The 23,759-nt window shown below is 40.3% G+C and overlaps 1 gene segment (V, D, J or C); it reads right to left on the reverse strand.

Annotated features, from left to right (window-relative positions):
- Positions 1–9,379: 9,379 nt before the first annotated feature.
- On the reverse strand, positions 9,380–22,568 carry LOC140203922 (T cell receptor delta constant-like). The segment is given in 5 exon segments: positions 9,380–10,496; positions 11,518–11,628; positions 12,791–12,838; positions 13,385–13,699; positions 21,643–22,568. Coding segments are annotated over 4 exon segments (513 nt in total).
- Positions 22,569–23,759: the final 1,191 nt, after the last annotated feature.

Consider the following 23,759-nt stretch of genomic DNA (forward strand, 5'->3'; position numbering starts at 1 on the left):
ACCATCAGTAATCCTTGGATTTATGATCTTCTTCGGCACACGCTAATCGTTCTTTGCACATGTCATTACTCTCCCAATATGTATAACCGGATTTTCCACATCAATTTCAGTTCTGGTCATGTTACTACACGAAAGATGTGTATACTACAGACAGAGTGCAGAGGAGATTTACAAGGATGTGGCCTGGATTCGAGGGCGTACCTTATGAAAATAGGTTGAGGGTGCTTTGCCTTTTCTCTCTAGAGCGACGGAGGATAGGAAATGACCTGATAGAGGTGTATAAGATGATGAGGGTCATTGATAGTATTGATAGCCAGAGGGTTTTCCCAGGGCTGAAATGGCGAAACCCAATGGGCATAGTTTTAAGATGCTTGGAAATAGGTACCAAGGGGATGTCAGGGGTAAGATTTTCACACAGAGAGTGGTGGGTGCGAGGAACGCACTGCCGGCGGTGGTGGTGGAAGCGGATACAATAGGATTTTTTTTTAACAGCCTCTTAGATAGGAACACGGAGCTTGGAAAATAGAGGACTATGCGCTAAGGACATTCTAGGCAGTTTCCAGAGTAGGTTACATGGTCGTCACAACATTGTGGACGTAGGGCCTGTAATGTGCTGTAAATAACAATGTATCTTTATATCAATCAGGTTCATATCTCCTCACAGTACAGAAATAGGTAATTCGGTCCATCTGTATCTTTCGAATCAGAGCCACACTTACATCTTTGTCACCTTCTCTTCCTCATGGGCCAATTGACTCCACTTTTATCCTTCAGCCACCTAGAGGAAGGAGAACTTGCTTTGACCACTTTATTTGGCATGTTTTTGAGATGCAGAAGTCTTTGAGACGGCGATATCCAGGGAACTTATGCAACCTCAGGCAGAAAGTGTGAACTCGTGGTCAGGATTGAACCGCCAGCTGGAAACTTGAGGCAGCTGTGTCAAACTTACTTTGATTTTGCACATTCATACAGTATGGCCACAGGAATCTCCGAAGTCAAATGCTTTCACTGTGCTATCTCCAGCAAAGAAGAGTCCGAAATAAGCATCAGTTTCCAGTTTCATTACATGTGGGCGGCAAAGCGGCATACTGATTAGAGATATTTTCCCTTAATACCAATAACTGACGTTCAAATTGATCTCGGATTCTCTCCATATGGAATTTGTATGCTGTTCGTGAGCCCGGTTTAGTTTCATCCCACATCCCAAAGGATGTGGAATCCCAAATAAGCTCAATGTATTGCTCCATGTGCAGCCGAGTGCGTGGGTCTGGGAGAGGAGGGTGTTAATGAGAATTGGCCAAGTATAAAATATAAGCTTTATATAGGATTAGAGTAAATAGGTGAGTTGCGGTGGAGCAAAGGGCCTCTTTCCACGCCATGGAATTCTGTCATTCTACACAGAAGAACTATCTGCTACGCCATCGTGCATTTTGTGATCTCATCCTTTGCTGTATATACAGAGAAATGTTCAACGCAGAACACTTGAGTGTTTGCACAAATGAGCTCTTCAAAGATGGCGAGGTAATAGGGAGCTAAGAGGCACTGGTTTCTGGAGGCAATATGTTGTGCAGTCGATAGGATGCAGAAAAAAAATAAGGTACAACAGCTCCGGTTTTTGATCTCCCCAGATTAACACTTACATTGCTAGTTTCGACTGGCACGCCATGCAGAAAATACACAAATTGAGCATAACTTTGATTCAAAGTATTCCCCTTAAGTAAAAATGATCACAGTGAAAAATCATGGAATTCATAACATATATCTCTGAGTTGCAAATGACAAGGCGTGTCAAATCAGGCAATTTGAATGCAACCTCACAGGTCGCTTGTGAGGCGCCTCGATTGCTGTGTACAGTTGTGGTCACCAGGATAAGGAGTAAACTGGTGAAATTTCTCTAGTGGTTGCGCATAGAATTTCCAGCAGATTGCCTTCTGGGATTGCGGAAATTATTATGGAATCCCAGAATTACAGAGTCTGGGTTTTTAATCAATTGATTTTGGGAAATTGCAACGCTAAGTTTTGAAGGAAACATGTTCAGCGAAGATGTTGGTTACACAGTTGATAACTAAGATCGGCTGTTACATAGCACCATTCACGTCCTCTGCGAAGATCTCAAAGGAGCTTACAGCTATTAAGATCTGATCGGCATCACTTTAGCGAGGTAACGTTGATTGAAAAAAAATACAAAACTGTCCCATTACTTCGCAACACACATCCTTTCGTTGCCCAGACTGCTTTTCACAGTAATGCCAGTTTGAAATTTAATAATAAACACAGAAAAAGGGATCTTATGTATAAGACCTAACACAAGACTGCACTGCCTCCTCAAAAAAGACAGATTTTTTTTTAAAGCAACAGTTGGATGAGAAGCCTTATGACACCGAAACAAAAAAAAACAGATCATGTTTAAGTGTTAGGTCCCTTTGTGTTTGAGTATTATATCTTCTTTCTGCAGGGACCTGGGAAAAGGGCAGGGGTTAAGTCGAAGCAATATACGTTAGCGCTACTACTGCGGACGAACAGCTACCATTTTTGTTTCACATTATTAGATTACTTGATTACATATTTTAAATTATTTTTACTGCATTGAATTTATATTTCATTCTTTATATTTATAAATAAATGTAGGGGCTGCAGACAATTTAAAAATAGGTGTAGTGAAACATTTATAAATATTAATTTGATTCTAATGTTTTACCATTTGGAGAAGCTTGATTACATAAAGAAAATAATTAGTATCTATTTGGTAAAAATAAATTGTTTTTAAATAACTAGGGAGAATTTTTCCTTCATGAAAAAAAAATAATCTGTATTTCACAGAAATGAAACTGGGGAGAATGGTTCCTTCATGAAAAAAATAATAATCTGCGTTTCACAGAAATGGAATATAGCCATGTGATAATTAATTCCCTTTGGTTGTTGCTAAGAAGAGATAGGTTTGATATGTATAAAAACAGTTCTGTTGCAGGCTGACTTTTTAGTTAATCTTGAAAATATTTTGTTTTCTTGCTTATTGCAGCATCCGTCCGCAATATCCCTTGCCTTAACTGCTATCTCGCTTCTCTAGTTTCTATTCGAAGCTGATGAAACCGCAGTTTTTCCGTTTGTGCAAATAGACTCATTTTGCCAGAGCATTTGCTAAAACCGCACCTCCAATATATTTCCTGCTGCCGTTGGTTGTCATGTCAACCAGGCATCTGGTTCCACCAATCAAGGCGTAGCTCCTCTCTCCTTATCAGCACCCTGTTGATGTCGAAACCTGTTAACTCTATTGCTACCGGTTGGTTTTAAAGTAAGGTTTACAAGATATATTATCTTATTAGTCCATGAGCAGATCTAGGCCACAGAGACCGCAGTCTATTAAATTAGGCGAATGATTATAAAAATGTTTATTTAGCAAGTTAGTTATCCTTCATTTCGCATGTCTAAAACAGTATGCAATTGCATCATTTCTTAATTTTATAAGTAGGCAATTCTGTTTAGTTTGGATATTGGGGTCGATTTCTATAAACGTTTAGCTGGATAAAAATAATGGACAACCGGAAGGACTACCAGAGCAACATAAAATGACCTTTTAAAAGAAGAAGTGAAATATCCCGCAGTTTCTAGAAATTTGATACAAATACAGAACATGCTCAGAAAGTTCGGCAAATCAGGCAGTATCGCTGGAGACAGAAATAGTCAAGGTTTGGAAATGAAAAACATAGTGATGCAAGTTTGTTTTCAATAGGACAGACTGCCGAGGTTGATTAAAGGGATGTTTGTGTTACAACAAGTCGAAATGACTTGATGGTGGCTGTTGTCAGGACATGGCTTTGTGCGTGGTAGGTCAGGTTTGACCAATCTATTGGAGTTTTTCGAGGAGGTTACCAAGAAAGTGGATGAAGGGAAGGCAGTGGATGTTGTCTACATGAAATTCTGTAAGGCATTTGACAAGGTCCCGGATGGGAGGTTAGTTAGGAAAATTCAGTCGCTAGGTATACATGGAGAGGTAGTAACTTGGATTAGACATTGGCTCAATGGAAGAAGCCAGAGAGTGGTGGTAGAGAATTGCTTCTCAGAGTGGAGACCTGTGACTAGTGGTGTGCCACAGGGATCAGTGCTGGGTCCATTGTTATTTGCTATCTATATCAATGATCTGGATGATAATGTGGTAAATTGGATCGGTAAATTTGCTGATGATACAAAGATAGGAGGTATAATGCACAGTAAAGAAGGTTTTCAAAGCTTGCCGAGGGATTTGGACCAGCTGGAACAATGCAGATGGGGTTTAATACAGACAAGTGTGAGGTATCGCACTTTGGAAGGACAAACCAAGGTAGAACATACAGGGTAAATGGTAAGGCACTGAGGAGTGCAGTAGAACAGAGGGATTTGGGAATTCAGATACAAAATTCCCTAAAAGTGGCGTCACAGGTAGATAGGATCGTAAAGAGAGCTTTTGGTACATTGGCCTTTATTAATCAAAGTATTGAGTACAAGAGCTGTAATGTTATCATGAGGTTGTATACGGCATTGGTGAGGCCGAATCTGGAGTATTGTGTTCAGTTTTGGTCACCAAATTACCGGAAGAATATTAATAAGGTTGAAAGAGTGCAGAGAATGTTTACAAGGATGTTGCCGGGACTTGAGAAACTCAGTTACAGAGAAAAGTTGAATAGGTTAGGACTTTATCCCCTGGAGCGTAGAAGAATAAGGGGAGATTTGATAGAGGTATATAAAATTATGATGGGTATAGATAGAATGAATGCAAGAAGGCTTTTTCCACTGAGGCAAGGGGAGAAAAAAAAAAACAGAGGACATGGGTTAAGGGAAAATTTTAAAGGGTAAATTAGTGGGGGCTTTTTCACACAGATAATAGTGGGAGTGTGGAATGAGCTGCCAGACGAGGTGGTAAATACGGGTTCTTTTTAACGTTTAAGAAAATTTGGACAGATATATGGATGGGAGGTGTATGGAGGGATAGGGCCTTGTGCAGGTCAATGGGGCTAAGCAGAAAATGGTTCGGTACAGCCAAGAAGGACCAAAAGGCCTGTTTCTGTGCTGTAGTTTTTCTATGGTTTCTATGGTTTCTATTGTCAGGTCATTGGCTTGTGTAATGCGTTGGTTAATGGTAAACTGGTGGGATATATTTGTCGGGGAGGCTGATCCACATAGGATAAGATAGTAGGACCTGCTCAGCCAAACGTAGCGCCGGAGAGCGATACAGCATGGAAACTGGTCCTTCGGTCCACATAATTTACATCAACAAGTAACCATGCATTTACATCCATTAATTCCATTGTTATATTTTCCCCACATCATCGTCAGATCCCCCTCTCTTGGATTCAACTACTCGCCTAAGAAGGGCAATTTACTTCAGCTAATTAACCTTCCTTGGAAGTGGGAAGAGATTGGAACACTATTAAGAGAACCCTGTGGTCACAGGGAGAACGTGTAACCTCCGCGGAGACAGCACTAAGATCAAGATCGAAGCAAGATCTTCGGGGTGAGAGGTTCCATTGGTTAGAATTCGCCCATAGTAGCGGTAGGGTAAAAAAGCCAACGTGATGTGTCGAATATGAGAACTGCTGGAAAAACTCAGCAGATCGGGCAACGTCTATGGAAGAGAAACAATTAAAGTTGTTAAACTGGGGATATGGAATACATAAGAGATCTAGATGCTGGAACTTGGAGTAACAAACAAGCTGCAGGAGGACCAGAGCGGGTTGAAGAACACCTGTGGGAGAGGGGAATTGTTCGATGCACTCAAAACTGGGAGTAAGCGGGATGAGACAGAACTATCAGAATATAAGGCAAGCATAACAGGTTTAGAGAACCTTGCTTTTCGAAGGGTATTGAGGTCCTGATTAAGAAAAAGTTGGAGGTGCATAAAAGGTATAGGCAGAAAGGAGCAAATGTCGTGCTCGAAGAGTATAAGAAATACAAGAGAAGAACAGAAAGAAATCAGGAGGGCTAAAAGAAGGCATGATGTTTCTCTGGCAGACAATTTCAATGAGCACGGGCTCCTGCAGATATACTAAGAACTAAAGGACAGTAAGGGACAAAACTGGAAGATCAGAGTGGTCATCTATGCATGGAGCCCAAAGTTATGGGGGCGATCTTAAATTGACATTTTGCATCTGTATTTAATTTGGAAACCGATAGACAGTCTGTAGAATTGAGGCAAAACAACTGTGGATGCCGTATATATGTTCAGAAAGACCTTTGAAAATGTCCCGTAAATGAGGTTGGTCAATAAGGTTCATTTAAGCTGAAGTAGTAAAGTGCTTCAGACATTGGCTTCGAGGAAGAAGCCAGAGAGTGATCGTCGATAGTTTTCTTTATGACTGGAGCCCCGCGAATAGTGGTGTACAGCAGGTATCTGTGCACGGCAGTTGCTGTTTGTCAACAGTCAAAGATCGAGACAATAATGTAAAATGGATTAGAAAATATGGGGATGGCACCAGAATGGGGTATGGTGGACAGTGAGGAAGAATGTCAAAGCTCGCAGGAGTATATGGACCATCTCGAATATGGACTGAACTATGGTTTTGAACTGCGTGTGTGCACTTTGGGACGGTAAAGCAAGGCAGGACTTGCTCAGCGAACGGCAGGACTCTGAAAAGCGCAGTAGAACAGAGGGATATTGGAATACAGATCCAAAATTCTTCGGAAGTGGTCTCACAGTTAGACAGGGTGGTAAATACAGCCTTTGGCACATTGGGCTTCGTAAATCAAAGAATTGGGTGCACGAGTGGTGCTGTTATGTTGAAGTGCTATAAGACGTTAGTGAGGCCCAATTTGTAGTATTATATGCAATTTTGGTCACATTCCGATAGGGAAAGCCGTTAATAGGATTGAAAGAGTGCACAGAAAAGTTGCAAGGGTGTTGCCAAAAACCGAGTTAGAGAGATGTAGGTTGCGTAACTTTAAGCAGGCTTTCTCTACTGCGATCGGACAACACTACAGTTCATGAGTTAGGGGTAAAAGGTCAAACGTTCAGGAGAGCTTGACTCAGAGGTGCTGAAAATGACGAAGCAGCTGTCAGCAGAAGTGATAGATGCGGGATCGATTTTGAACATTTTAGAGAAATCTGTGTGGGTACATGGATAGGATGTTTATGGAGGCCTATGGTCCCTGTGCACGTCGATGGACTAGGCAGATTGGCAAACAAGTGAAAATCCGCCGATGCTGGAAATCAATGCAACACACACAAAATGCTGAAGTAACTCAGAAGACCAGGAAGGGTCTATGGAAAAGAGTAAACAGTCGACATTTCGGGCCAGGTGAAGGGTCTCCGCCTGAAAACTCGACTGTCCTGCTGAGTTCCTCCAACATTTTGTGTGCGTAGGCAGATTAATAATAGATGAAAAGAGTCAGAAAATGCAGGTAGAGTCAGGAAGGGAGAGTGGAAGGAGAAAGTAGAAGGTGTTAAGCTGGAACGCAAAAGGTAACAGTTCTGGAATGTGGTAATTAACGAAGGCATTCCCATCAGTCATTAAAGGAGAGATGAAACCAGTGCTAGACGGAGAAGAAGAAAAGTGAGACGGCGGTGACCTGTGATGTTGATACATGGACGGAACGAGTAAGAGACGGAGAGCTTCTAGACATAAGGAACGATGTCAGTTCATTGGAAAGTCTAGGGAATAAAAGGTGTATGAAATGAACCGAGTTTAGTTAGAGAATTCGCTGTCTTCAGAGTGTAGAAAAAGTTAAGTGGTGGTTTCATATCAAAATGCATAGAGTTCAATGGAAAAGGCAACTCATTGCCATTGAAAGTGCAGAACAGACTGAACAGCATTCAACAAGTGCTCAAAGTGCGTCATATAATTGGCATTCCCACTACTTATGTAGCGTACTTGTAGCGTTCCACATGGTAGGCTTATTCAGAAAGTCAGAAGGCATGGGATCCAGGGAAGTTTGGCCAGGTGGATTCAGAATTGGCTTGCCTGCAGAAGGCAGAGGATCGTGGTGGGGGGAGTACATTCAGATTGGAGGATTGTGACTAGAGGTGTCCCACAAGGATCTGTTCTGGGACCTCTACATTTCGTGATTCTTATTAACGACCTCAATGTTGGGGTATAAGGGTGGGTTGGTAAGTTTGCAGACGACACAAAGGTTAGTGGTGTTGTAGGTAGTGTAGAGGATTGTCAAAGGCGGCAGAGAGACATTGATAGGATGCAGAAGTGGACTGAGAAGTGGCAAATGGAGTTCAACCTGGAGAAGTGTGAGGTGGTGAACTTTGTAAGGACAAACTCCAAGGCAGAGTACAATGTAAATGGCAGGATACTTGGTAGTGTGGAGGAGCAGAGGGATCTGTGGGTACATGTCCACAGATCCCTGAAAGTTGCCTCACAGGTGGATAGGGTAGTTAAGAAAGCTTATGGGGTGTTAGCATTCATAAGTCGAAGGATAGAGTTTAAGAGTCGCGATGTAATGATGGAGCTCTATAAAACTCCGGTTAGGCCACACTCGGAGTACTGTGGCTAGTTCTGGTCGCCTCATTATAGGAAGGATGTGGAAGCATTGGAAAGGGTACAGAGGAGATTTACCAGGATGCTGCCTGGTTTAGAGAGTATGCATTATGATCAGAGATTAAGGGATCTGAGGCTTTACTCTTTGGAGAGAAGGAGGATGAGAGGAGACATGACAGAGGTGTACAAGATAATAAGAGGAATAGATAGAGTGGATAGCCAGCGCCTCTTCCCCAGGGCACCACTGCTCAATACAAGAGGACATGGCTTTAAGGTAAGGGGTGGAAAGTTCAATCGGGGATATTAGAGGAAGGCTTTTTACTCAGACAGTGGTTGGTGCGTGGAATGCACTGCCTGAGTCAGTGGTGGAGGCAGATACACTAGTGAAGTTTGAGAGACTACTAGACAGGGGTATATGGAGGAATTTAAGGTGGAGGCTCATATGGGAGTCAGGGTTTGAGGGTCGGCACAACATTGTGGGCCGATGGGCCTGTACTGTGCTGTACTATTCTATGTTCTATTTGTAGTGCGTACATCATTCATAGAATGGACTGCTATAAGTCCTCTCCATCAGACTCCCCATAACGTGCACCGTCCATCTCCCCGGAAGGCAGCCTCAACATGCGTACGAGGAGACCATCAATCCCAAGTACTCTGTCAAGCTACTCACCATCCCGATTGAAGCATATCTTTGATACGTCACCGTGGTTGGGTCAATATTCTGCAACCCCCCGCCCTATCCTGTAAAACTGGGACTGAGAACGCCGTTAGCGTCACCCTCATCATCCCATTAAGAGATCAGCATCCAACATTTCCAAGGGCTCCAACATGTCTCAATGTGTTGGAAGTATTACACAGTTCCCACGTCAATGACATTAATTCAGTTCAGTCCATTTTGAATAGAGATAAATGGAAATCAGGAATCATTAAAGATAGCATATTTATTCATAATCGCAAATAAAAGAACAGAGAACATATTATTACTGGACGCAGTCACTCAAAATATTGGAAGCACTCCTTTTTCCCTGAACAAAACGTTAAATACATATTTGATTTTCAGCTGTGTTGACGGTAAAAATAAAAGAGACAGGCAATATATTGACGGAGCTAATTCCTTAGAAAAAATTCTAAGCATTTACAAAATCAGAAATTGTTGTTCGGCATCCAGCAATTCGTTTAATTAGATAGAACGGCAGCATAGAAAGGAAATACGAGTGATTGCATAGATACGTTGAATGACATCACATTTCCCGCCTGATGTGTAACCCTAATTATGCTCATTCTTTGTCTGGTTGACGTAAGGAAAGGTTGAATGGCCTAATTCTACCCTTACGTCTAATGATCTTCTTGGAAATATCCCATTTTCTAGCCATCGTACAGGTAGCACAAGGCAAACCCTTTAAAGCTCCTGCAAATAACAATATCGCGATAATTTGTCCATACTTTCACTGCAATTCAGTGAAGAGTTTAATATTTAGCCTGATTTCTAAGGCAATGAGAGAAAGACATGTAGGACAATGCCAAAGGTGGGCTTGGTGGGATGGGAGTGGAAGATGAGCTTTAAGTGACCAGCAATTTCAAAACTCTGCTGCGGCCGAATTGAATGAAAGAGCATCCTTTGATCTATACGTTTCTATAACAATAATAAACAACATATAACTTGAAATATGAATGCACTGAGTCTAAAATACAAATGGCAACCCAGTTTCGTCTAGGAAAGAAAAAAGGCATGTTCATCTATGGTGCTTACGCGAGCATTTAATTTTCTTTGGTGAATATTTGACATAAGGCATTCAAGAAATAATACAAAGCTACTCCATCACTGCACTGCATAGAAATTAGACAGAGATATCACTTAGACGCTTTGGATAATATTGGATCAGTTATTTCAATATGCACATGCACGTGGCAAAGGGACAGTGTTCTGATGTGAAGTGTCCGGCACGGGGCTCCCAGCGGTTTGTGTCGAAGCACCAATCCATTCCAGCGGAAATAATTCTTATTTGAAATTTAAAAAAAAAACAACACTGGCGCCGATAACTAGAGGGGAAAGAGAGAAAGGATACAGCAAATTAAAAAAAAAGTTTAATTTCAACAATACAATAATTCTCCTCTTTATCTTGTTTAGTACCTTGGATTCCCAAGTGTCTAGTGTCCGGAAGGACAGTTTAGAAATCGCAATATTTGGGATCAAAAATGGCCATGAGCGTCTCTCGAGATTTCAACGCCATTCCAGGAAAGAAAGGAAGGACAGGGAACCCCAAATCTACTTTGACATGCTTTGCAGCCGCCCTTCAATTTTGCTGCCTGGCACATATACTCTGACTTGTGCTCATTGATAATTCACAAGGCACGCAAAGAAATTCCGAGTGCACGGAAATTAGCCTTTCAAACAATTCTGAGGTGATGCAATTTGGGAGGACATATCAGTGTAGGACTTACACAGTGAATGGTAAGGCACCAAGACGTGTGATAGTACAGAGGGATTGGGGAATACAAATTATAATTCCATGAAGGTGGCGTCACATATGGACACTTTATGAAGACAGATTTTGGCACATTGGCCTTCAGAAATAAAAGTATTGTCTATAGAGTTGGAATGCCACGCTACAGATGTATACGACGTTAGCAGGTATCACTCAGAGTACTATATGCAGTTACGGTCATCTACTTATAGGAGCAACATTAATAAGATTGCAAGTACTAAATGACATACCCGATTTTTATCGTTGGTACCAATCTCTATAGCCAGGGAATCATCACTGCATCTAACCTTTGAAGCCTCATTATAATGTTTCACGTTTCAGTAAGACAACTCCACATATCCCTTTTTTCTAGAGAAGGAGTCCACAGTCTACGGTACCTATTTTTACAGGACAAACCTGTCACACTTGAAGACATTTTGGTACTGCTTTCATAATCCTGCTTGAAAATGGGGTGGAGGTCACTTTGTTGGGTGCGGAACTGAAGCCTTCGCAAGCGTGATTTTTAAAGCATTGCCATATAAGATTTTCTGCAGGAAAAAGCCTCTGTTCTATGAATTTATGCCAGGCAGCCTTACCTTAAATGATCCAAGCTCTGGCCGTCATCATGACATTGAAGGCAACGCTCTTCAAAAAGAGAATTCGCAATCCAATCACCGTCAAGGACCTAGAATTCTCTTCCGGTACATCTAAAATGATTTTCAAAATAAATCATCAATTGAGCTGAATTTCATTTTTGTGTTGTGACCTCAATCATTTTCCTGTAGCTTAAGGGGATATTTTGCTGTATTTCTGTTCCCAGTTCACATAATTATGCCGGTAAAACTGTAAGATGATTTCTTTATGCATTAACTTAATTACACAACTGCCTACATGTCGGTCTTTCTATAGACTATCATTGCCACCTATCCATATGTCTGTCCATCTCCAAAGATTGATCTCCCTTCCCCACTGTGTGATCCTGCCTCGGTGTTAAGACTATAACTCTACATAAGTAATCATATATCTGTACTATTGGACATTCTAGCTGTATCTGCCTGCTTGACTCTCCCCCCTCTCTTTCTCTATGTATCGTTCTGAATTATTCTGTATATCTATATATTGATTGCAAGCTAGGTACAAACGTTGCCCCTCTGATTCTGAATGAACTATTGCGTGCTTATATGTGAGTCCTATTAACTAATTATGCTACTTACTTATAGTCCGAACATTCATCTGTCTCTCTCTCTATATATATAGGTATGTATGTACAGTATTGTGCAAAAGTCTCAGGCACACATATGTAGCTAGGATGCCCAATGCTTTTCTACAGTACTCTATGTGTTAACATGGACCGGAGAGCAAGTTTGTAAATCTAGCAGGAGAAAAGAATGTTGGCAGTAGCGAAGGTGGAGGACAGCGTGGGGGGGGGGGGGAATGTTGGGCAGGTGGCAGAGAAAGTGTGCCGGTGCCGGGAAGGGGGCACGGCCTCAGACACACCCAGCCTTGCGTCACCAGGCAAGGTCAATTGAATGCAAACCGTTGATCTTACACAAAATCTTTCTGGTGCTTTCTTCTGTCGTCTCCTCCCCGCCATTTCCCCCCTGTCCACAATAAAGATCTATATCAGAATTTGATTCACAATTAGTCACGCATGTTTTTTTTTTTGTTGCAGCACATGAACAGTCCAATACATACAATGAATACAGTGCTATTCAAGAGTTTCAGGGAACCCAGCTATATATATGTGCCTAAGACTTTTGGCGACTGCTGAAAGTATGTATGTATAGCCACCCCATTCCTGTGTACCCCAGCGTATTATCTATCTAGCTTTGTGACTATCTGTTGATCATCTATCGCTCTGATTACCACCTTTCGTCGTACTGTTGCCTGTCCATGTTTGGCATGGTTTTTCCTTCACTGGAAAGAAAAAAAAGAGAAACATGAATTATTAATCGCGACTTTGACTTCTTATTCATTACTGCCATTACCAGTGCCATTCCTACTCGAATGGCTGCGACTTCACTTAAGCATGAATAGTCTTACCAATGTTCTGATTATTTTGCTTTCATTAAGTTCAATTAGTTTTGACTGAGAGTGCTGTGGCTCTTTTGCCGCACATTAGTGAACGAGTTAATGCTCCGCTTTTACAACAGGCTGCCTGCACATTCCATATTTAACGCACAAATACCGAAGGAGCACTTCTCTTACAGAAGGGTTTGCAGTGTGAGAAGTCAATCTACGTCCCAATCTACTTCCTTGCAACATTTAGTGCAACAATGATGTACTGGCCAAATGATTTTCATTCTAAAAATCTTTACTGCTCCCGATTACACTGCTGCTTGTGGTCTCGGGTTGTACACAGGTTACGTGCCTGGTTACCCTGCAAAGGATGCTTTTTTAGCATCAGCAATACTTCTTTAATTGCAAAATCCAATTCTTTTTCACATAATGTATAACACTCACCTCGTGCAGGTACATCGATGTGGTGCCATCTCTGGTTATCTGAATTACCAGGGATGGACTGACACGTGATGTTTGAGGGATCATCATTTCTAAGAGTCGGAAGGTAAGTGGAACTGCTGTAATATCCTTCATCTGTCACCACACTTGTATTGGTGGCTTCGGACTGTAAACCAGCAGAGATATTGACTGTAACGCTCTTGGGGAAAAACTTGGAGGCCAGGCACACTGCTGATGTTCCTTTTCCTGCGGTTTCCGGTGCCCAACTCACGGCCGGGTAAAGGAGTGATAATTTTGGTTGTTTGGCAGGTTTATTCTCTAAAATTCCAGAAAAAGAAATAAAAACCACAATCAGAGTCCACTCATGGCAGACTGTAGTGAAAATTACACCATGGTTTGTTAACCACTTGTAACATAGATACTGTAACACAGAAGTTGGTACCGGGACATTCGGCTCCTCAGTCTTCTCTGCCATTTATAGCCGATTATTTCAAATTCAGCATCCTGTCTTTGCTTTATTGTCCCTTCACTTGATTTATTTTTTTCGTTTTAGGTTTGTATGTGAAACTTCTTCAATATTAATTTGCGCCAAATTTATTGTGTTGTAGAAAATTTACAACACAATAAAACAGGTTTAGGTGAGGGAAGTTCTACTCTCTGTAGCCCTAAGTGGTGTTTGATCCCAAATTCTGGACTTATCTGAACTGAAAAAGTCGGTCTTGGAATTATACGTTCTTTTTGTTAGGATCCGGGGACATCTTTGGTCCTAGTGCCAGAGCAGATTATTATTATTTTTTTTAAAGGTAAAATCAGTTTCAATTGACCAAGATATAAGGGCCAGGCGATAGATAGTCATTTATTAAAAAAGAAAATCCAATTGTAATTTGAATAGTTTTGGAGCTTATAAGAGGAAGACACAATTTTATTGAACTTTACAATATCCCAGGGAACATGTTATCCGCATCCTGTCCCTCGCCAGGATTGTGTGAGTTCCAATGAAGTCCCCTCTCTTCCCTAACTGCAGTGAATGCCAACAATGGCAAGGCATACATCTCTCTCTCTCTCTCTTTCACTGTCTCTCTCTCTCTTTCTTTCTCTCTCTGCCCCTCTCTACCTCTCTGTCCATGCCCCACTGCACCACAGACATAAACAGATATCTGTCTCTATCTATAGCTCTATTCATTTATCTGTCTACCTATTTATCTATCTCTCCCTCACTCTGTACGTAAGTTTGTCTTTCCCTCTTTCTGTCTTTATCTGTATCTTTATTTATCTATCTACCTATCTATCTATCTCTCCTACACTCTGCATGTGTATGTTTATCCTACCCTCCCTTCTCCTTGCTTCCCCTCTCTCTATCTATCGATCTATTTCTATCTCTATATCTCTCCCTCTCTCTCTACCAAGAAGCTCGACACCATCTCATACAAAGCAGCAAATTATCCTGCCAACTCATGAACCATGCTAAATCACCATTACCAACACTAGTAGCACATTCTCAATGAAAAAGATACACTGCAACTTATTTCCCAGAGCATTCTGAGAGCTCTCAGACTCACAATTTATATCTTCGAACATAGCTTATGAAACCACGGAAAAAAATATATATACTCCGTAGTCCCCTCTTCAAGTCTCGCTGTATTCTCATCAATACCAGGCCAATTTCCCTTTGTTGCTGGGACTCACTCCTGAAAGTCTACTTCCACCAACATTGTGGACATATCTTTGCCAGCCGCTTTGCAATGAAAAAAAAAATGAAGAACCCCACTCCATTCTCTTAGGAAATTGAGGGAATGAAAGTAAATGCCGCTGTGTAAGAGAAGCCTAGGCCCTGAACGCGCGTTGAATTAATCGGGGCTCGTACATTGGTTCCTGCGTTACATCGGCATCCACAGCCGGCTGGTCTGAGAAAGATCCGTGTGTTCCCATTCTCTGCATTTTAGCTAGAACCAACCCTCATTCAACTCTAATAAATTCCCGACAAATGCACATATCTGATTTTGTTGCCCAATGTGTATTCTAGAGCATCAAAGCGCTCTGTTTTAAAATACAAATTCGGGCTTTGCAAATTCCTTCCTTATTTTGTCCATTAGGACAGACAACGGTGGTTGGCTATTGTTTATGTTCGTACTGGAGGAGGGTAAATCCGAGTGTTCTCCTGTAACTATTGTTGTGGAATTTAGTTTTCTTTTAGTGTATACCACATCTTCTAAAGTTATGGGTAGTAGAACATTTGACTGCTTTTTAAATATTGAAAAGAATATGTAGTAGGATTTAAGTTGGGTAGTGAAACGGGCAGCCATGCGGTAAATATTTTTAAGTAGATAGAGATGTTATGTAATAGGTACTGATCGAACGAATGAGGCAGTGGAAAAAATATTCTCAAAGGTATGCAACAATTAGTGAACGCTGCAGGACAGCCTAGCTAGGGCTATTTAATGACATAAATTGTGAGCTTTATCGAGAAAGGCATTAGACGATAAGTAGTGCATCGGTGGTAACTTTTATAAAACACTCATAGAATCTTATTTAGCATACCAGTCGTTCCACTATCAGACAGATTCGAATGTATCAGAGAAGGTCTAAATTTAGGACATTGTTTCCTGTTCTGAGGGCAGGAGTTACAAGGCTAGAACAGGAGAATTGGGTTAGATTCGCCTGGGAAAGAAAATATTGAAGCGAGATTTGATGGAAATAAATAGCCAGAAATCTGAACACCATGGGTCATAGAAAGTTGATCCTTGTTGTCGACGGAAGAAATACTAGAGTTCATAGCACAAAATAAAGGGGAAGAGTATGCTTTCATGAGGGGAATGTATGTGGGTGACTTTTGAAATCTTGTAGGTATGTTGCTTCTCTCAATGGGAGATTAAAAACCTGATAAAGAAAATTTGGAAAGGTTACAAGATATGGGTAGGTCGATCTGTGACAGCTGGGACGGATAAGATGTGTCGAATCTCTTTCTGAGCTGTAGCCATTTTGTGATTCTAAGGGATACTTTCTCAAAGATATCCACGTAACTTTTCAACCAAAAACTTTCTTTCATGAATCCGTATGGATTCTGCATAATCGAAAGGTTAATTTAAGTGGCTTCATATTATTTGTCTATTACACACTCCAGAATTTAAGACCTGATGTCTGATAAACGTTCAAAGCTACATGAATTTTCTCTCATTTAGTGGGTTAATTGGTCATATGGTCACGTTGAACAAGAAGGGCTGTTAATTTGCCGTATCTTTAAATTGGAAAATAAAAAAAAATAACATACAATAGGGAAATGCTGTTACTGTCACCCTCCCTGTCACCTAAAGGTTACTTTCCAGTCCACACTATTCAAATCCAAACCAGCATCCATAGAAATTTGGAAGACATTAAGCAGGGCAGCAAATCTATTTTAAATCTACAAGCATTCGGACAGCAGTTACTCTACTTCCAGAGAAGGCCAAAGAAAATTTGCATGTCTCCTTTAAAACACACCAACTGTTTTGCAACTGCTCTGCTGGAAATCGCAATAAACTGCAGAATGGTGGACACAGGTCAGCAATTCACAGAAACAATGATCCTCTCAATGGAATGTGTTTGCAGTCCATTTTGTACGCAGCTAACATATTCTAGAACCCTTTCCACCCCAGTAATTTGCCTTCACCTCACCACGTCGGCAGATGATATGAAACCCGTAGGCATATACCACCAGATTCAAGCGATAGCTTCTACTCCCACCATGTTAAAAGACTATGAATGGTTTCCCAGACGATAAAAAGATTCTTGACCATACAATCTACTTCCTCGCGGCCTTGCATCTTGTTATTAACCTGCACTCTCTCTGTAACCACAACATCAATTCTGCATTCTGTTATAGCTTTTCTTTCCAGGTACCTCAATGCATTAATGTAATAGAAATTATCTATGTCGATGACATAAAAGAGATTTTCATTATTCCTCAGTACACGTGATAATAATAAACTCATATACTAATTTACCAATTCGTTACATTGAGGTTGATTAGCTTTTCAGGTGTCTTTTTAACTAATACAAATTTATTTTACTCCCTTTATTGAGGAAGGTCCTGCGTTCTACTGTTTTCCTCAGAGGCACCTTAAAAAAAAAGGCGGACAAGTAGGAGTCTTATAAGTCATCCGCATTTTACTTGTTTCTCATTATAAATATTCCCACCAATTTATACCCTCGGAGATTTCTTTTCACTTTTGACACATATCAATTGAAGATCTTAATGCCCAATTCACTCCTACTTGATAATGTACTCCCTTGTTCTATGTTTCCTTGATTGTGAATTTCGGTGTAATTTTTCCTGAATTTGGTAATTTTCCTAATACCTCTTCATTTTTTTTTGCCACATTTCAAATCAGAATGTAGGTTAATTGTCTGCTGTGAATTACCATAGCGCAGGCTGTGTGAGGAGAAAAAAGATGGAGTTGATCCATTTACGAGAAGTACGATTTTGTGATCTATTTTTGGATAATTGTTTAATGTCCTTTGAACAATTATCTAATAAATATAGCTTGCCTAGATCACATTTTTTACAAGATATTTACAGATTAGAAACTTTTAAAATATTGTTTCTCCTACCTTCCCGAATTTATATTCATCGGATATTTTGAAAAAAAATAGATTTAAATCCTTTTCAGAAAGATGTAATAGCAATTATTTATTATATAATTATGAAAATACGTCCAGACGTATCTAATAAAGTTAAGACTGATTGGGAAAGGGAACTTAAGAATACTTCACCGTTTGAAAAATGGGAAAAAATCAATTATTTAACTCATCCTCTATATGTGCTAAACATGCGTTGATATAGTTTAAAGCAGTGTATAGGGCTTCTATGTCTGAGGATAAATTAGCTCGTTATTAGTCTCATATAAATCCTGTATGTGATAGATGTCGCTTTGAGGTAGTTTCTTTAGCTCATAGGTTTTGGTTATGTCCTTTTTTGAAAAAAAAAATGGAAAGATATTTTTGATATTATTTCAACTGCTCTGAATATTGATTTACATCCTCAACCTATCATTGCAATTTTTGGGTTACCAATGATAGAAACAAGTCAATTAACCTCTTCAGCTCGTAGGATGACTGCATTTCTTATTAATGGCTAGAAGATCCATTTTGCTGAGTTGGAAAGAGATTAATTCTCCCACCACAGTTTATTGGTTCTCTCAAACTATGTTGTGTGTAAACTTAGAAAAAAAATAGGGGTGTTATTTATGATACCTCTATTAAATTCGAAAAGACTTGGAGGCCATTTATTCAACATTTTCGTATGATTTAATTTGACCTTTCCAGACTTATTCTATTCCTTTTTAATATATGTTGAGAGGAGCGGAGTCGACGACACCATTAGTTCTTTTTTTTGATGTTCTATAAAAGCCCATGTCTTTTTTTTAACCTAGTTTAGTTGATTAACACTGTTCAGGTTAGTTTTTCTTTTAGGGTATATATATATTTTTTTTCATTTTTCATGATTTTTTTTCTATATATATACTTTTTTTTAATATTACATTTGCTTCCTGTATGATTGGGAGGTTTAATACCCATGTGTCAATTGGGTTTATATTTAACTATGTTAATCATAACAATGTTTCCCAATAACTTTGCATAACTACTATGGTATATTTATCATTAGGAAACTAATAAAAAGTTTGAGTTAGGAAGAAAGATATATGAAAAGTAATGGGTTGCCAGCGAATAATTTGGAAAGTGTATTTGGTGGCATTTCTCCGAAATGGCATTCACTGAAATGTCAGAAAGACCTAATTGTGTAACAGGGACAAGCTCAGAAAAATAACAAAGTCAGGTTAATGTAATTCCCGCTTACATCAGTTCTGCACACCTCATCTGACAATTTCCTATTATGCTTTCTTTTTCACCTTTTAGTTGCACATTACTTGATGTAATTGAAACCCCTTTACTGTCCGTTCATTGCCTGAGCAGTTAGATTCCTTTCTTCCAAATCCTGCCTGCTAGTGAATGCCTCACTGTTTATTATGTTTAGATTCAACGCCCTGTCTGAACGCATCACTTACAGAACGAATAGAATAAACTATCATTTCCTTGGAAACCATGAGCACAATGGTCAATTTAAAACATCTCCTTTAACGTTTGATCTTGTACAATATAATGGAATCTTGACCTCTCAATCTATCTCATCGTAGCCTTGCAACTTATTGTAAGACCCTATTGCACTTTTTATCCACTACGGTTATCAAGACTTACATTCAATTGTCTGTTTTTATTTTCTCTCTTTCCCTATCAAAATTCGGTGTGGGTGGGGGTGGTGGTGTGGGGGATGGTTATATTTACGGCCCTATAATTCCAGGACCCTATGGAGCTTTGCAAGGTAGTAAGTAGAGAAGTTATTCTCTACAGTCAACTGTATTTATTGATGTGAACTTTACTCTTTCTTAACTCTTTACTGTTTTGACAGTGATACATTGAATAATTTCTCAATACGAAACAATTCAGTGTATGAACTTATCAGGTGGCTACCTTTTATTTTGCTGGCAATAGCCGTGAATATTCTATCCACAGCTGCCGAATAGTAAGTGATGAAAATTCTTCGACATAAAATGTTAAACCTGTTTCTTCCTCCACACCCACTACACGAACTGCTAATTCTTCGAGCACATTTGTGAAAACTTTCTGACATACTGAATATTTCACAACAAAGTAACTTCACTGAAACTTTATCATTTGGCCTCAGTTTAAAAGTAATCTGAGAAAATAAATCAAGAAATTTTATTTTCAGTCGTAGTTGGCTGGTAACAGGATATAATTTAAAAAAAAAAATAATTGAGACAGGGGCGAAGCGAGTCGACTTTAAGGATCAAATGCAAAGTGGTTAGGACCAAGAATTTTATAAATAGTAAATAAAGAGTAACATTCCAGGTGGATTTAATTCTAAAGAACATAAATAGCATAGGAGAGAACATTGGAAATATATATGAAAGGCGCAAAGACAAAAGAAATTCATGGCGGATTTATTCTTGATTTTGCTGCATCAACATAGTCATAGAAAAGTGGACACCGACAAAAGTTCTTCGGCCTAGTGGCACCCCGCTGATCATTAACCAGACATTTACAATGCTTATGCGCTGATCCTATTCTAATTACCCTGCATAAGATCTGCACAGACCTCACTGCAATCTTCCGTCAACTCACCTAATATTCTGCAGCTCATTTACACACTGAGAATAATTTAAAATGTTCAATTAACCTGAAAATCTTCATGACTTTTGGAAGTTAGCAGGGGCGTTAGGAACGGGCATCCAGAGGAATCCCTCGTGGCCTCAGGGAGTGTGTGAAAACTCCATGGATACTGCCCCGAGTTCAGTATTGAACCATGGTTTCTGTCTTAGTGAAGCAACAGCACTACGAATGGAGCCATTGTGTAAAGAGGTCTCGAATTTCGTGTGCAATGCAGTCGCTACATGGGTGGCTTACAGTTCCACTTAGAATGAACTCTAAGTGACTTAATTTCCATCTCAGCTTCTCTACTCGCTGTTAGTTAACAGCCAGCAAAAAAAAAAAAAAAAAAAAAAACGAACATATACATTTACCGGAAGGAGAGGATGCTCGCACTTACTTGGCACAGCTGTTAGCTGGGCCATGCTGCCAAATATGAGTTTGTAAGTATAATATTCTCACAAACAATAACCCAGCCCAATTTTTTCATTAGCCTTGAACTGAACAACTTTACAAATACTCCATGTGTTGTGGAAATCTTTGGCATCCGTGCAATCAGCCAGTGACGGGACGTTCTATACAAAACATTGGGCGTTTCTCTGCCTGATAGCTATAACACAAGCCCAAATCCAGAATCGTCCCGGTTAGGAGGACATTTTTGTGCAGGAACCCAGGAATCAATCGCCAGATGTTTATATATTATTTGGGCTACTACCCTTCATTAGAATGGGAGTGAAGGTTCAGCGTGTATGCCAGAGCTCACTTAAGAAGCGAAAGAAGTGGGTTAGAATTCGATCATGGAGCCGTTATCACCAGGACGGGCTGAACGACCTCCTACTCCAGGAAGGCTTCAGGAGAATAGTTGTCATGCGGCATATTGACACAATTCTCCCACTAACCACCAGGACCATCAGCAACAATTTCATCCTGTTCACCCACACAGCCAAATTCCCTTCCGCAAGTACGATTTGACAGCACCGAACTACTTTGCAAGTAAAATGCGATAGAAAACACGAGTGCTACTTAAATAGGTTTGTGAAAAGCAAAAGGCGATGACTTACTGGGTTCAACGGTGAGTTTTGTGCCGCTTCCAAAGATCATCCTCTCTGTGTCACGGTGTATTCAGCTGCTACAAATACAGCTCTTACCACATGAGAGACCCTTCTATGCTTTCTGAGCAAATTACGTTATTCTGCATTTTGAGGGCACTTTCAGGCTACATTTGCTTGTAATATACAGTGGAACAGACATATTTCTCCCATCCTTAGCGGCATCACAATGAAGCGCCGTAACACCAAAACACTAATTTACTTGTCTTTAATCACCTCTACGGTGATATTGAAATGCATGACATGTTCCGAAGTGGTAGAGATGGGACATAGATGATTTGGAATGGGGTAGTGATGACTTTCCAGTCATCGTATAGATGTCTTCCTGGTTCCCGGGAAAAGGGCACCATGGGGATGATGCTGAAGAATTTGGATGAGTGCCGATGTGAGACAGATTGGGATAGTTATGGTCTGGTCAAATACTGCAGACGCAGTGTTAAACTTTAAGGGGAGTTCAAAAGTAAGACCTGCAAGGTGCGACGACGGTAAAGATAAAATCATGGCGGATTCATTCTTGATTTTGCTGCAGCTGCCTAGTGTAAGAAAAATAAGACACCAACAAAAGCCCCTTGGGTTATGGACACCCCGTGATCATTAACCACACATTTACAATGCTTATGCAGGCAGCCCTATTCTAATATCCTTGCATTGGATCAACATAGACCCATAGCCTTCCACCAACTGACCTAATAGTCTACAACTCGCTTACGCACAAGAATATCTTAGAGTGTTAAGTTAACCTGAAAATCCTCACTACATTTGAAAGATAGGAGGGTCGAATTGAACGGCAACCTGGAGGAACCCTCGTGGCCTCAGTGAGCCCGTGAAAACTCCACGCATACAGCGCAGTGTTCGGTATTGAACCATGGTTTATGTCTCAATGAGGCAGCAGCACTAAGAGTTGAGCCATTGTGCAGAGAGTCTCCAAATATATGTTCAATATACTGGCAACATGCGTGGGTCTCTGCTTCCCTTAACATGAGCTCTAAATGCATTTGACTTAATTTCAATAGCAACTTTCTCTCTCCACCGTCAGCTAGCAGCCGGCAGCAAAAATATACATCTACCAGAGGAAGAGGATGCCAACACTTACTTGGCCCAGCTGTCACCTGGTTCCTGCCGCCAATTATGAGTTTTTTAAGTAGAATATTCGCACTTAAAGAATAACCCAGCCAAATCTTTTCACTAGCGAAAAATAACCATGAATTGAACAACTTTACAAGTACCCCCTCCCCTATGTTGTAAGAATTTTTGGTATCAGTGTGGTTAATGGAATCAGCCAGCGAAGCTTCGTTACATATATAAACAATTTCTCTGCCTGATAACTTAAACACTACTCAAATTCAGAATCGTCCTGAATAAGGAAAAAAATGTGCAGGGTTGATTGACTAGGGGCTTAATTTTTTAAGTTCGAAATCCTGCCCTTTTTGCTATCTTCACCAGAATGGTAACGAAGTTTAGTTTGAAAGGAATTTATTACAAGTACCTGAGCTCACTCCGGGGAAGGTGGTGGTGGAATGAAGTAGATTATAATTCTATGACCTACATGGAGCCACGACGGGCTGAACGACCTTCAAAGTACAGTGAGACTCTGGGAGAGTTGTTGTCATGGGCTATATTGACGCAATACTCCCACTAACAACCAGGATCATCACCAGTAACTTCACCCTACATTCACCTGCACAGCCAAATTCCCTTCCATGATCAAAATGTTACACCACATAACTACTTCGCAAGTAATACATGATGGGAAACACGATTGTTACTTTAATAGGCTTGTAAAAATCAAAAGAATACGACTTACCTGGTTCCACCGTGAGTTTCGTGCCATCTCCAAAGATAAGCTTATCGTCACTGTGTGAACAGCTGCTACAAATACAGATCCCACCACATAAGAAACCTTCACTGTTTTCATAGCAAATTGCCTTCTGCTGTATTTCTGTGCAATGGACATTGGAACCCATATAATGCTCCTCTCTTTTCCAACATCACAGAAAAGCTCCGTGACTCCAAAACTTCAATTTATTGTTCTATCAGCTCTACTGTGATGCTGAAATGCATTACATGCA

Source organism: Mobula birostris, chromosome 10 (genome assembly GCF_030028105.1).
Source record: "Mobula birostris isolate sMobBir1 chromosome 10, sMobBir1.hap1, whole genome shotgun sequence".
Classification (NCBI taxonomy): Eukaryota; Metazoa; Chordata; class Chondrichthyes; order Myliobatiformes; family Myliobatidae; genus Mobula; species Mobula birostris.